The sequence below is a fragment of the Larus michahellis genome, chromosome 7, assembly GCF_964199755.1.
Source record: "Larus michahellis chromosome 7, bLarMic1.1, whole genome shotgun sequence".
NCBI classification, from domain to species: Eukaryota; Metazoa; Chordata; class Aves; order Charadriiformes; family Laridae; genus Larus; species Larus michahellis.
The window spans coordinates 32,232,170-32,247,767 of NC_133902.1; the positions used below are offsets into that span (position 1 = coordinate 32,232,170).

The window sequence follows — 15,598 nt, forward strand, 5'->3', positions numbered from 1 at the left end:
AGACATCAGCAAGGCAAGAGTTAGCAAGAGATACAGAAACACAAAGGAAAGGACTGATAAATAGAAAATGTCATGAAAATGAATAGGTAGACAGTAGGAGAGAAAAAGGGGGCTCTGTACAATGGGAGAAAACAGGGACTGAGAAAAGTTCAAAGAAAATACTAGCTTAACCTCAGTAACCCACTCACACTGGAAGGGCAAAGAATCTCATTTAACATTTCTCAGGTTTCAGAATTCATTGTACTTTGAAAGAATACTCGATAAATTATTTAGACAGTTTCAACTGAGATTGGAAAAATCCCAGCCTGTCAGAAGCTAGGTTAAAAAAGGTTGGTGCTGTATAAATAATTTACTTCTTTGGGGAGGAAAAAAACATACAAATGCTAGTGTCTAAAGCAGAGAAGCACTAAACCTGCTAAAGCTCGCTAGCCAGACAGTGAATTTAAGCCAGCAGTACAAACCCAGTGCTCTCATTTAAAAGCAGAGGCTATGCCAAAGCTAAGTTATCAAAAGAAGGTCAACATTAAAGATTCTACAATTCACTGCTTTTACACATTCACCCTTTTAACACCATGAGCATACTCCAGTTTTTTAAAAAAATGGTAACAGCCTCTTTTTTTTCAGTGATTTCTCAAAGCAAGTAATTTAAGTAAAGCAATCTTATCGTATCAGTATTTTTTTTTTCTTAATTCACTAGTTTTATTTCTATAAAGCAGACATGCTTTAGCGGCATCATACAATCCACTGCTCGTAGCAGATACTTCCCATTCCAGTCAGAATTGCTTGACGTTTCAAGAGAACTAGAGCAAGGGGTTTGTTTGTTTTTACATGGAATAATTATTTTTCATTGTGTTTATTATAGTACCTTTTTAAGACTCATCACCACAGTAACAGAGGAAAGAAATTTTTATATATATATATATATTTATATATATATTCTATTATGGCTTTTATTTCAATAAGTACAAGTACAGAATTTGGTCACATCAGTGCCCTTCTGCTCTGACATACCGGCACTATGTAATATTCTGAGCAATGTCACTTGAGTAATATCAGATGTAGAGTGAGCACAGAAGCTGTCCCCACTGCCAGCATAGCTTTGCTGGCTATCGTGAGACAACACTCCTCTCCAAAGACACTGTTCCATGAAGGGCTTTTGTCTTCCATTCCTCACTGTAGTCTACAGAAAACGAGGTGACTCAGCAGCTCGGGAAGGATTAAGGCTCTAAATGCAGTCCTTATTTCTTACTTCTGGCCACTACAAGAGCCCTCAGATAAATAACTAATCAGCCTATCACTTAATTTTGTGCATGGTCAAGACACTCAGTGTCAAGGGTGATGAATGATATTTCTAGAAGTTTGATTGACATATGTCAGGACCATCTCAGATTTGTGGCTAGCAAGAGAAAATAAATGCTCTAGATCTGGTAGGTGATCTGCAGAAAGGAGGTTAGCTAGATCACAATACCTGCAAATTATTTAGTGTGTGCCCATATATAAAACTGGAGTTCCACTTGTATGCCTCCTACGCAGTCCAATTATCTCGCTAGTCACAGCCAGAATATTTTCATCTCAAAGCTGATGTGCAAAGTCTTGTCTTGATATTTGTCGGTAGAATTATTATGTGTTCCCTGTGAGAAGAAGATGCATTTAGACTTGATTTTCAAAGTATCACCACTGTGAGAGAGCATGCCAGGGCAGCACACCCCATAATTAGCTGCTGTGTGGGGGAGGTTGGGGGAAGCAGAGTCATGACTTTATTAATTGCTGAGAAACTTAAAAGCGTATGGCCCACAGCGTGACAGCATTTACTGCAGGCATGGCTGTGACACAGACTTTTGCACCCCAGAACTAGAAACATAATGCTTTCTATCTATCTTCAGTGTCCTCACTATGTTTTTTTTTTACAAATTCTTGTAATTTCATTCTGTAATACCGATGTGAAGAAAATTCCTTTTGTTTGACCTATTAGCCCCAACCACACTTCAGTTCTCAGGCTCTAGTAATGATGTTTCTTCTTACGTCTGGGGCAGCTAATCCCTGCCCTCCTCAGCCTTTGCCTAGGGACTCCTCTGGTTGTTTTGGGGACTTTGGGCTGGAGCAGAAGCCACCATTCGTTATCCTGATTCTTGTCAGCTCTGAGGACTGTATACAGCAAAGATACATCACTCACCAAAACAGGGTGTGCCTCAAACACTGGCTTTAACTTGGTACATTTATGATTCTGTAGTAAATCTTTTAACTGGAAAAGCTTAATGAAGAGGTGATAATATAGGAGTTGTCAGTTTTCTCATTAGCTTTTATGATATTTCTAAATAACTAGTGGGCAGAGCATATAATAGATAATATGTACAAGTTGTCTAGAAATGCTAAGGATGAAGAATATTCCCACCCTCCATTTTAGCAGCAGGATATTGATATGGTAGGTATGACAACAGCTTGTAATGTTATATGGAGTTTGCAATAGGGAGTTAAATGAGGAACAAGAAAGTTTCCCTATTTGAGAGACTTTTCAAAATAAAGTGGCAAATCCAGTGAAGAAAATATTGTCCATGCTGGAATTCCTCTATTTTCAAAGAACAAGATCAGTTAGTTCAAACTTAGTGCAAAATTGAGTTGATATTTTGTACACTTGATTTTAGAAAAAAACAAAACAAAAGAAAACAAAAGCAAACTTCAGAAAAATCAAGCAATTCCTTAATATTTATTGTTGATCCCTTCCAAATGAGGCTTTATCCACTGCTTGTCATAGATCAAGGGGTTTATCAAGGGGTTATATATTTATTTGCTAAGTTATTTCCCAGATTTGCCAATTGTAGCATAACAAATGGAGAAAAGTAAAGAGCATTAAATAATTGTAATAAAAACTAAGCAAAAAGAAATGGAGGATTAGTTTGCTTGTTAAATTTGATGTCATTCTTTGCTTTCAGAATTAGCTGCCTAATCAATATTTCTGCTCCTCGCTTAGTAACATCAGCTACTGGAGGGGAAAAATCACTAGTGGATAAACACCAAGGATAAAAAAATAACAGTTTTTTCAGTTATTTTTCCAGTTATTTCAGTTTCAGTAAAAATATTTCAGTGTTATTTTGTCTTATATAAAGTAATAGTCACTATATGGGAAAATACTGACATGGCAAAATAAGGAAAACTCTTAAGCATCTCTGCCTTTTATTCAAGCTAATGCAGGCTGGAGAGCAGGCTCCCGGGGGACGGGGTTTCAGGAGCGTCTGCAGATCCCTGCCCCCCGGAGTATCCCGTTGTGCTGCTGGGGTACCTCTGCGAGAACAATTGAGACTTGGCCACTAATAGGAGATACATGCCACTTTGGGTTAAATTCTCTGCGTAAAAAGAGCTGTAATGACACGCATGGGGTGGGAAGTGTAATTTTTAAACTGGTATAATGTGTTACTTCATGTTCTTAATTGCTTGTTGGTTGGCGGTAGGAGGTAAGACACAGGAAGGAGATGGAAAGGGACTTTGTGGTGTGTTTGCAGCCTGTTCCTACAAGGTGGCTCTCACAGGGTGGGTGTCAGGAAGCATCAGTTTATCTAAACTGATGTAGCCCATCACTAACCTGGCACAGCACTGGCTTCCAGGCATCCCACTGGGGTCTGCTTCAGTGCCAGTGCCCACAGATGCCAGAGACTGAAATGGAAAAATGGGCACAACAACCATTTCAGAAACATGAAAGATATAAAAAAGTCTAGTACTGGTTATTAAAGGAACTTGTCAGCAATTCAGTGCACTCCTAGCAGACTCGGAGATGTCTCCAGCAGGGTGCCAGCCACCACTGTGGTTATCGGAGGCATAATCACAGGGGCTGGGTCAGGGGAGGAGTGTTTAAGCTGCATTTTGTTTCTATTCTTGCATGGCTGCATAACAATTGCCAACTTCTATTGAATCTCTCCCTGGTTGCTCCTTGGCCGTGTAGCTACACGGGACGCAGCCCCCGGCACGCCCCGGCATTGTTGCTGGCCCATTCCGCACGAGTAGTGCCAAGGAGCACCGTGCGACCCGGCTGCTGCTGAGATGCCTGGGCAACGCTCTGCCGTCCCCACGGTTCCCATTTGCATCTCAATGCCAGAACTCAGCGATGAGCTGGGCTCCATCTCACTTACACCACAGTAATAATTGATTTCAGGCCTGAGTAAGTCCATTGATCTCAGCTGAGTTTCTCCAGCTTTACACTCACATAACCAAGACCAGTTTGTGACCTCTGCATAGGATGAAACATTATTATTAAGTGTTTGTCCTTTTGCGTTCATGAAGAGGCAAGGACACACGACTGACAGCCATATGCTAATAAGATAAGGGAGCAAAAGACGACTGAGAAACGAAGAAATAGTTCTGAGTGCAAATATTTGATAATTCCAAAACAAAGGTGAACAGTATTTAGATAGAGATGGATCTGACAAACGTACTGTCTATAGATCTAAACATTCATTCCCATAATTTCAAAGTTATTTTTCCATAAAGTTCAAAAAAATGAGTTATTCAAATATTGTTTTCTCTCATTGAACTCTATGCTTTCATGTGAGCATGCTTATCTTACTTTATCTTAATTTTTATCTATTACTTACAGTAATGCTTTGCTTTTTTATTTTGAAAAAAATTCTTTGAATATGGTATTATAATCTTGAAAATGAAATGCAACACTTTGGTTGCATTTAATTTGCAGTTCTATTTCCTGTTGTAAAAAAAATCTGAATTCTTTGAAATTTGAGATGAAACCAAAATTCTAGAATTTCTCTGTGAAAGAAACACGCAGTTCCTGCCTTCTGACCAAGCCTTATCCTTTCTGTGGCAAGAGGTAGGCCTGTCCTGTCTGGAATTCTTCCTCTGCGTCGCATTGCCTTCAACTTCCATCTCATGGCAGAGATCCCCAAGTCTTCCTGAGAATGGCACACCACATCCACCTGGAACTCCAGAGCTATGTTTGCCTATGTAGAAAATAGTAGGAAGAATAGCAGAAAACCTAAGTGTGTTATTTGTTTTGGAAAGATTGACTGTAGCAAGCACAGTTCAGCACTGATGACACCCTAAGATCCAACACCTTTATCCTTCCACCAGGGGAAAGAGGCAAAGTCCTACATCATGTCACTCCAATCCCAGCTGTTGAGAATACCTGAAACAGGAGATGGGCAGATGAACCACACCAAATTGCTTGTCTGCTTGCCCACGCAGAGGCTGCCTTCCCTTTTGAAGTTCATCTATCAGTTTTTCACATTTCTGTTCCCCGTCCTGTCATTACCCAGTTCTGTGACAACCTCTTATATAGATGCTGGGAAATGACAAAGATGGCTAGGAAATACAATGTGAGACAGATTAGGTATGCGTGGCTGCATAATGAGTATCTAAGAAGAAAGCACATTTCTTGGCAGAGTGGATTTAAAGAAAGTCCTACAAAGTTAAAGCCAGTCCTGTAAAGCTCTGTCTTTCTGCTGTTTTTCACTCTTTCCCTTCCTGTATTCTTTTCTTTCTTTTTTTTTTTTTTTTTTTACTTTGTCATAAAGCTTTATTAGGTCAACACAGCAAGCCCAGCCCTCTACACACTGGTTACTACTGAAGGCTGTGCCTTTGATGTTGGGAGTAGGGTATGACTTACTCTGTATTTCACCGAAGACTTTTTAAGGTACTATATTTTTTCAGCTAGTAAAAGAGATGATCCAAGCTCTTCAAAGAATGGACGTTTTCCACACTCACAATTGTTCTTACTAGCTGGCTGAAATATAATTCAGACAGCGCTTGAGAAGAATTAACTTTCTGAAATCCTCACCATCCCTGCAGAGGTGCTTTGGTCCAATTTTAAATAGATGTTTCCGTTCCTGGGTTTGTTCGGTTTTAAGATGCTACTCGTTTTAGTGCCTCTTCTTTTGCAAATCCCAGAATAAAAAGAAATGTTGCAAGTGTACAAGTCAATGCTGTTTGAAGAGAATGTATTGTAAAATTATCTCTGCATCCTTTTTATACTATAAAAGCGCTGACAGCACTTTGATGTGGAAAGGATGAGATACAGTAATCTGAGGGGCTGCTATGAAAGCAACGACGTGCTTTAAGCTGGAACTATAGAGAGAAACACACAGAGTAATGACAGCTTCACACAACATCTAATTTGATTCCTTCTTTGCACCACAGTGGAATCATTAAACCACAGCCATCTGCTAATGAGCAGGGAGGCTTCTGAACAGAGGTCACCTTTCTCCCATAGTTTTCAAAATTCACTCAATCTCAGTTATAAAACCATCAATTATCTTCCTTTTTCCACAACATTTTGTCTTTGGCGAGTTTACTGTCACATCGAAATCAAACCAAGAAAGGGAAAAATTAGTGCCTGCTTTTGCAATTGAAATTACTTCTAATTTGAAGTAGAAATGACTTCTATAGATGGGGAAATTAGTTTCAAATATTCCCCCCCAAAAAAAAAAGCAGACTTCCTCTTCCCCCCACACACTCCATGTAAATAAGGAATGCAAAGATGGAATACTATAGTTTCAAGCAGGAGTAACACTACATACGGGCTTGTGGGTCACTGCTCTACCAGCAAGTGACTTGCTGTGTGGGAGAATATTTTGGTATTGCTAACGCAACTTGAAAACTGTTGACTACAATTGTCAAGGGCAAGAAATTTCAAGAGCAGCAAAACTATTTGCTGTACTGGGAAAAGAAATGTCATTAATGCAACCGTTCAAGTGTCATATTTAACTGGGTTAATGCTAAAAAGAACAACCTTCCAGATAAAGGCAAATGCTGAATTTTGAATGCTAGAAAATAAAGGCATTAAGTTATTTTTCTGTCTATGAATTTTAGATAGAGAAATATTTCCTAAAGCTCAGAAATTTGTCAGATTATTAATCAGAACAAAATAAATCTACTGAATTGCAAATAATGCATTGAATGCCTAGTGCAAAGGCGTGCTGATTAGCTGTACCACAACTTTCCTGTGCTTATATCAAGCACAAAACACAAGTGACTCACCCCAAAGTGTCGGTAACTATCACAAGGCACCTAAAAATTCGAGAGTACTTGTTTAATTTTCTCGGAGTAGAAAATTAATTACCTGCCTCTAAGGTATGTGCTGTGATGCAGACTGGAAAAACTAGACGTGTGGTGTCAAAGCTATAGAGATCCATAAAATAGTGATTAAGAGCATAGATCTTTATTTATATTTATTTGCTAAGCCAGTATGGCCTTTAAAAGATTGTTTACATAGATGCATTTGACAGATAAATCACAGCACATTTTTTTTAATTATTATTAGGGAATCTAATTCTAATTATAATAATTCTAATGCAACAAGGAATAATTAAGTTTTTTAACTCAGTGGGATAAAGAACGGACACACTCTGCAACTCAGAACAAGTTTATAATTTCCATGTAAAGAAAATTAGTGAATGTGTAATGAAGCTGAGGGAAGCTGCGGAATGTAGCTACGTGTCTCAAACAGAGTTAAGCTTAATTCTGGTGCTGCTTCCACGACTGATAGCATAGTTTTATTCTTTGGAGCTTGGGAGTACCTGGGAATGCTACGATTTATTTCTTGTGTGTGTGTTTTATAGTACTTTTTCATTCTCATACTTGTCTTCATTCACACAGATCCGTACAGCCTGAAATAACCACATCTGGCTGGCCGCACGCTTGATCTGAATAACATCATCTGGTTTACTGCATTACTGCTCTGGCACAGATCTTATCACATCACAAGCCTTTTACACTTATTTATCAGTCTGAAATGCTCTGTCTAGCGTCGAGGTAGAGCTCAAAGTGCTGGCTTCAACCCCTAAAGCTCTCAGTGGCCTAGGACCTGGCTGGAAATTGTTGTTTAAATTGAGATACACCTGAGAAAACTAGATCACTCTGCTAAAGAGAGCTATTAGCAGGCTATTTTGGGAGACTCTGCCTACTATTTAAACTCCCTACTTCTGTGGTAGATGAAGTCCTGAGTTGTTCCTGTGGCAGATTATTGAAAATTATTAAAAGCAATTATTTGCATATGTATGTTTTTTAATTTCATTTATAAATTTCAATTTACGGCCAACCCATGCAACGGGATGGAGAGAAAGACATAGAACTACCCAATACTCTATTTGTGGTACATGTTTTTCAGGGTTAGACAATATTAGGGCACCAGGATGGTGTAAGAAATAGTGGAAGGGAACAAATTTTGTTTGTGGAGGAGGCAGCTGTCTTGAACCAGCAGAGAGTAAGAGAGAGTGAGCAAAGCTGGGGGGGTCACCAGCTCAGTGGGTGGCAGGGGACCCTGCTGAAGCCAGAAGGTGCCTCAGCTGGGCACTGGAAAATCCGCTGAAGTGCGTGAATGTGTGACTTTGGTAGCCTTGCACTTACACACTGCTAGCTCCCCAGGTCTGGTGTGAAATAGCCTGTGTTGCTAACCATCGCAGCGTGCTGCAAAGCTCATCTGTCAGTGACTGTGGTATACGGGACTGGCGGGGACACTGTCTGCCGGGACAGGGAGTTCTTCTTTTCCATTTCATGGATTTTCATTTGTTCCTGCTGCGTAGGGTAACTGCTGCGTAAGGCAGCTGCTCTTACCTTTCATTTTAAATTATTTTGAAATAGTTTTCTTTGGTGCGGAGCTCATTGATTTCTTGCCTTCCTTTCCAGTAAGGTCTGGTACCCCAGGAGAAGACCGACTCATTACAGAGAAGTGAAGGTCCATGCCTGCTTCTCCTGGCTGTTCCCCTCACAAACCAACCTCAGCCTGTCAGCCACAGTCCCTGGTCCCTTTCGCTCCCTTTGCCGCTCCCAGCAGTGAGCTAATCAGAGCTAAATGTTTAGTGCCTGTGCACAAACTTGTAGCATCACTCTGATGTACAACCTTTTACTTAACCATAAAAATAGCTACTTTTCTGTAGATAACTACAACATTTATATACCATCAATCAGTCAGATTAAACTGAGTATCGTCTTTTCCGGGAAGATCCGCAGTCCAAATTGTCCTGTCCGTATATGGTAGGTAATCTGCAGACAGCTTTGCGTTATGATTAAATACTTACACAACTAGTTTGCAGACTGAAGCCAGTGATTAGTTTTCCACAAAACCCACCCTATTCTTTCCTTTTTCCTTATTTGCTCTTCTTGTTCTCTGTGGTGCTAATAATATATTAAATTCAGTTCTACACTGAATGCAAAGATTAATGAAGGGATATTTTTCCCCCAGTTGCATCCTTTCCTGTTTTCAAGCCTTTTTTTTTCTCTCTTACCCTTCCCCTCTCCCTCATGCTCTCTCTGAATGTAAAGGCTCATTGACAGATAAAGTGTCATTTTTTCATTTCTAAATTTGCTTTAAAAAATTCCTCCTTTGCGGATGATGAATTTACTAGGTGCTTTGATGATGATTCCTCAGTTTTTCAACAGTCATAATGCTGTCAATCAACTGTTGCGTACTACTCGGAAAAAGTAGTGATGACTTTTAACACTTAAAAAATGCTAAAAATTATATCACTTCAGGTCATTATAAAAATCTGCCTCTATGAGATTTAGAGGCTATTCATGATTATTTTCATGTATATTTCATGTATTTTTGGGAAAATGCCGAATAGGCTTATTTGTATTTTTATGACTGCTGTAGCTAAAGCTGTTCCTTGTTTGCTGTCTCCTTGTTGTTCTTCACTTCATGCCATCTTTCTTCTCTGCTTATCCACACACAAACAAACAAACAAACGGTGCTTCCTGCTGCCTCCTGGGCTGCTGCCAGCTGTCCTGATGTCAACCGGCAAAGGACAAAACCAGCCCAGCAATAAAGGAACTTGCCAAGAAGCAACGCTCTGCAGCCTTGGCAGACAGCGCATCCTCCCTTCCTTCAGGATGCCAGCAAAGATGTCCTCTGCAGGCAGAGGTCTCCATACTGGAAATACAAGAAGAATTCAGTCATTTAGTTAACTTTCCGTTATTGGGCGTAAAATAAGAAAACCAAAATAAGCTGTCTTTCAACTGTCCTTCAAACCAACATCTCTGGTCGCAATGCTTGGCAGAATTTTTATGTTTAGAGATTAATATACTGGCGAATAGTTGATTGACTTTAAACTGCCCCTTCCTAAATAAAAGCTCTTGGGGGCACTGTTTCATTAAGAAAAGAAGGGAGAAAATTTGAGAAAAACAAGATGCTTCTGGTCTCAGAATTTAATTTCCCACAATAATACACAGTGATACTATAGAGAATGACACATAAGTGATAGAAGCATTATCAGTAAATTTTGGAGCTATGAAAACTCCTCAGTGTTTAAAAATGGATAACTACATTCAAGGTAATTCATAACTGGAGCTGAGAAGCAGTGGAACAATACGTTAGGGAACTTGAAGGGTTTCCAGAAGTAACAGCTCATTATAGCTATAGGTAAGAGGTGGGGAAAAACCCCATATTGTTCTTAACAATTGGTACAGTAGAAAATAACAACAGTTATTTGATTAGGTAGGGAAAAAATAGGAATACATTTTAACTCCTAGAGATTCCATCCCTGAAATAAGAAATTCTAAAAAGAATTGATTAACAAGACAGTCTTTCTTCTGTTAATTCTTATACAAGCAAATTACCTATGATCCAATACTTAAAAAAAAAAAAAAAACAACCCACAACAAAACCCCAAACCCTCCAACACTCGCTCATGCATACTGGCAGGAACACACAACATAATCAAATTGGATTTTCAGGAAATGTTCATGTCCAAAACAAGACTACCTTCAAATTTTAGGATTATATCAAAGGAATTTTTTTTAAACTACATCTGTAAAGTAAACCCAGTTTAAAGCTAAGTCATAGCAGATTTGCAGCACACCTCATCCAAGTAAGAGTTAAGGAACGTTTTTGTAAATCTTAGTAATTTTCTTCTTTTTGACCTGTGCTGTTTTTCAGAACTACTGAATCTTAAGTGTACTGCATGGGGGGAGTATTTGTGCTTATTTTCAGCTCTGTTAATTGAGGAGGCTCTCTGTCCTTGCTTTAACCTACTTTCTCTGCTGAAGTCATTTTGCCTCATAAGCCCCATGGAGATTTGAGACATTGGTCCCACTTTGTTCAGAAATATTGCCAAAGGCTTATTTGGAAACCCTTCTCATAGGAAATAGGAACATTTGGTACTTTGCAAAGACCGTAAGGACCCAACTCAAAATAGAAAGTACAGTTACCAACCGTAAGATGAGTATAGTGCCTCCCTTCAAATTAAACATCTGAGGAAAAAGCCCATTAAAAACAAAAAAAGTATTAATATTCATCAGGTATTAAAACATGGTGTAACTCTAATTATTGTATCAATTATTATAATTGATATAATTATTGGTTAATGCTTGATAGTTATTATATATGACATTTTCTGATATGGGCTTCACTACACGTTCTGTAGCAAAATGTTAAAGAAAATTACCATTTTTGCGTATACTTTCATGCTGCGTTTTATGCCTGAAAATGCAGAAGTCTTTTCACCGTGATCAAAAAGGATGGGACATTCACAACTGCATATTTTGGAAAAAAAAAAAACAAAACCAAAACCAAACAATTTTTTACAGATTTGTAAAAAACTGAAGTATGCGTCAGTATGGTGGCATGCCTCCTGTTAAGTGGGACACAGAGATGGCTGACAGAGAGTGCCACCTGTACACAGACAGGTTTTTTGTAAGCACTCTTCACGATTGATTTGTGCTTTCAAAAAAGAACAGTTTCATTATTTTACATGATCCTCCCCACAGTGAGGATGAAATCTGTCCAGGAGGACTCCTGGGAAGCAGGCAGTTTTTTCGCAATGTTGTTCAGCTGCAGTCATGGAGTCCCCAGAACTTTCATGAAGTTTCATGATACTTTACCAGTAATAGGATAGCAAAGAAGTATAACCATACCAGAAGCTGAGCAGCCGAATTCCTGCCCTGGGTAGCTGAGAGGAACTGCGCACAGCCACAGTGCTGGGACTGGAGTTAGTTAAGTTAAAACCTTGCAGGGGAAAATAAGAAATCTCTTCCTTGAGCGCAGTGGGATTCTGCCCTTCAGAAGATCCCACCCATGTCATCATACAGCCTGTTTCTATCCAGACCATACAGCAGATCTGTTCTGGTATTCCTATTAATAGTTTTTTATTTGTTATTTACAGGAGTTCTTAATCAAAACAATAATGCAATTAGTTTGGCATTACTCCATTAGCTGTGCCCTGGTGCCTGCAGATCTTCTGATCTGCAGGCCATAACGATAACTAAATCATGAAGTAACAATAAAGTATTCTAGATCCTAAAGTCGTTATAGCACAGCCCTTTGGAGAAATACAGCCATATGCCATAGGAAAACCAGTGCCCATTTTTAGCACAAGCAACACCGAGATACAAATCACATCACACAGAGTCAGAGTTAATTAAGTCAGGCACCTACTGTTTGCCTATAGTTTGCAATAGCTATTAATTTGAAGGTCTGCTATAGTGCTAAGTAAAGATAATTAACAAATGTAGCATTTCGTGACATGATGAACACATTTCTAAAGGGGTTTGTTATGGTGACTTCTGGATAACACTGATCTCTGTAAAATATTAGACAATATACCATAGTAATTGAAAGGGAAAAAATGTTAACAGATCTTACATCTGTCTCTTGATAAAGTGGAAAAAGGCCAAAAGCTCTTGCCACTGAATTTACAGTGTGCAAAACCACACTACAACTGGTAACATTATCAAAGGAGCATCAACGTTTTGGCAGTTGTTTTCGTTATTTTGAACAAATAATTTTGCCAATTTCTGTGAAATTGTTTTTTAAATATATACATTTTTAAACATGACAGAAACTCTATATTTTGTTTAAAATCATATTGAATTGCATATATGCTGTCACTGTCACTCCAAAGTCATTGTTTTTATCTATTTAGTGCATCTCTATTCATTGACTGAAATATCTTCTTTTCTAGATTGAAGTGTTAACTCTTCCATTACACACCACCAGAAGAAGCTTTGATCTAGGGAAAAAAAAGTCTTCTGGGTAGGACGAAGGAACAATTGCTATCATATGAACTGCGACTACAAAGATTAAAATGACAGACAAGAGACAGAGTCAAGGCTCTGCAAGGATTTAGACCAGCTACAATCACAAGTCAGGGAAGATTCCTGGATCACTTTCACCCTGAACACAAATCTTCATCTCGCACAGTGAAGAGCCGCTCTTTAATACAACTGAAATGTTATCACTTCCAAGAAAAGAATATTGGCATCACATTTTGTACGAAACCTAATACTTACTGCAGCACTAGTTGGCTGTTATAGAGGAATTAAATATTTTAATACAAATATGCTAAAGTTTAGAATTTAATTGCTACTTTTCCTCTTACTGTACTCTCTTGCCTTTATTTTTTCAATTACGTTACTGTTCTGTGTATAATAAAGTTCTTTGCGAAATATTTCAGGGGGTCTTCCCAGCATTGTTACTGTGTTTAAACTCTGAAGAAAATATTTTCTAACAACCTTCTAAATTTTTTAATCTCTTAAAATGAATTTATGTAGCTGGATATGCTGCAAGATCCAGAAGCTCCAAGGGGTGCTCAATGTCCTGCCAATATCTGTATGTTCTAGCATGACATTAGGACCATAAGATTCATCAGGAAACTGAAGAAATTCATAAGAAGTAATTAATACACAGGTTTTTTAATGTTTCAGGTCCACCAAACATAAGGTAAACTACATACAGTCAGGTCCTTTCCAGTACATTATGATATACCATCTACCCTGATGGATTTATGCTTTAATCTCACATGAGATTAACTGCAAGCAGTCACCAGCTCCAGTCAGACAGTACCTTTCCCTCTGCATTGCCGAAGAGATGAAAGATGAACACAACCTCCAAATGCCAGTTCAGTAGCTGAGAAATAGTTATGCTAACTTGTCTTTTAGTTAAAGGCTTAGTGCCTGCTTCTGCTCAATGAAATAATCATAAAAATATAGCAGACAAGTGACAGAAGGAACAGGGCACTATCTTTTTTTTCTTGTAACTGTTGTGAAAGATAAACTATGGGGAGAAAACATATTTTCCATTTCTAGCTTGGAAAAGCAAAGTTGAAGAATGGTCTAACAATCTAGGCACGTTTTTAGAAGCATGTAACAATTCATTGGTCTTTAATACAGGAAAAAAATTAAGTGGAATTTCCAGTCTGGATGGAATATTCTTGTTTCTGGTATCTTTACAGTCATGTTCCCTTTCTATTCAAAGAATAAAATTTGAGTAAAATTATATATTAAGACTTCAGTATGAGAAGGAGTACCTCACATAAGCTTGGCACGCTTAGCAAAGAACGTGGTCACAACCCCCAAACCACTGGCCAGCAGATTATGCAGTACAATCAGCAGTTTAATGCAGGTAGGGCAAAAGAAATGTGCATTTATCACACCCTGTCCTGCGGTTTCTGAGTGCAAACCCACCTTCTGGCCCTGAACGCCCTGTCCCCGCGAGGGGGCTCTACTCTCCCAGCTCTGCAGAACAGCAGAGATTTTTTTCTTTAAAGGCCGGGAGATATAAAAATACTTCATAGAGGCTAAAGAAAAAAATAATCACTACAAAGAAAGAAAAACATAATTGAAAGGGGTTTATTTACTAAGTAAGGCTTTTAGCTGCTAAAAATCCTAAGGTTGCCAAATGATGACACAGTTCAATTCATGGTATAGCCTCAGCATTTTAGACAGGCTTATTCTAACTTCAGGGGGCTGGCTGCAGAGCAACGCCTTGGTTTGATGAACTCTCATTACTCTGGAAAAGAACCAGCGTTCTTCTGCAGTGTATAAGCATGAAGTGAAACTAGGACAGGAGAACACTGGCTCACACAGACAGGAGTGACCTGTACCTACAGCGCTGCCTCTGGCTTCAAGCACACGGCTAAATAGGAATGTCTTCAAACAAACAAACAAATATTAACAACATTAATGAGCAAAACCTGAGAGTAAAAAAAAATATATTTTTTATGCCAATCTGCATTTGCTGTGCCCTCCTTTTCTAACTAATATGCTTACTCTGTGTATTACTTTGAGGGTAGATGGTGCCTGAAAGGACAGGAATTGTTTCCAGTCCTAAAAGCTGGTCAAAGAACAGCATTGCCACAAAATTAAAAGAAAGGAAATCCTAGCACACAGACTAGGAACCTGCTTTAAACAGGAGCTGAGCAGATTTTTGACTATTATGAGAAGCAGCTGAGAGGCTGTCATTAAAAATAATAGAAAACATATGTGATGTGTTTTCACACAGTGAAAACAGTGTGGAAGTTCCACATATGATCATCTCTACGCGCTGAGCTCATGGGGATAGCTTTGCTTTGGTGAGGTTTCCAAACAAGCTAGGAGTCATCTGGCGTTTTCTCGTAAAAAATAAATTTTGTGATGGAGTGTCACGAATGTCACAAATTTTTGGTACTAAAATGAGTTAATGTTGTAAATCCATGATCTTCTGGCATTTATTAAAACGTGACAGTGATGGGACCTCACAGCATAGGTAGTAGATCCCTCTGAAACAGCAGTATATATGTGATGTAAGAGCTTTTCTTTCTCTCTCTCTCACACATGTTGCTTCTTAACACCGTGTAGCAGAGATTACTGCTGCCACAAAAAAAGGTAGCAGAATGGATTGCACAGC

The 15,598-nt window shown here is 38.8% G+C and overlaps 1 protein-coding gene across 1 annotated transcript in view; it reads left to right on the forward strand.

The window, feature by feature from the left end:
- Positions 1-13,394, forward strand: part of LOC141745967 (uncharacterized) — a 243,352-nt gene extending 229,958 nt beyond the window's left edge. Inside the window, exon 5 of the mRNA XM_074593515.1 lies at positions 12,897-13,394. Coding sequence (XP_074449616.1) covers positions 12,897-12,901 — 5 coding nt within the window. The 3' untranslated portion in view covers positions 12,902-13,394. The remainder of the gene's footprint in view (positions 1-12,896) is intronic.
- The last annotated feature ends 2,204 nt before the right edge of the window (positions 13,395-15,598 follow it).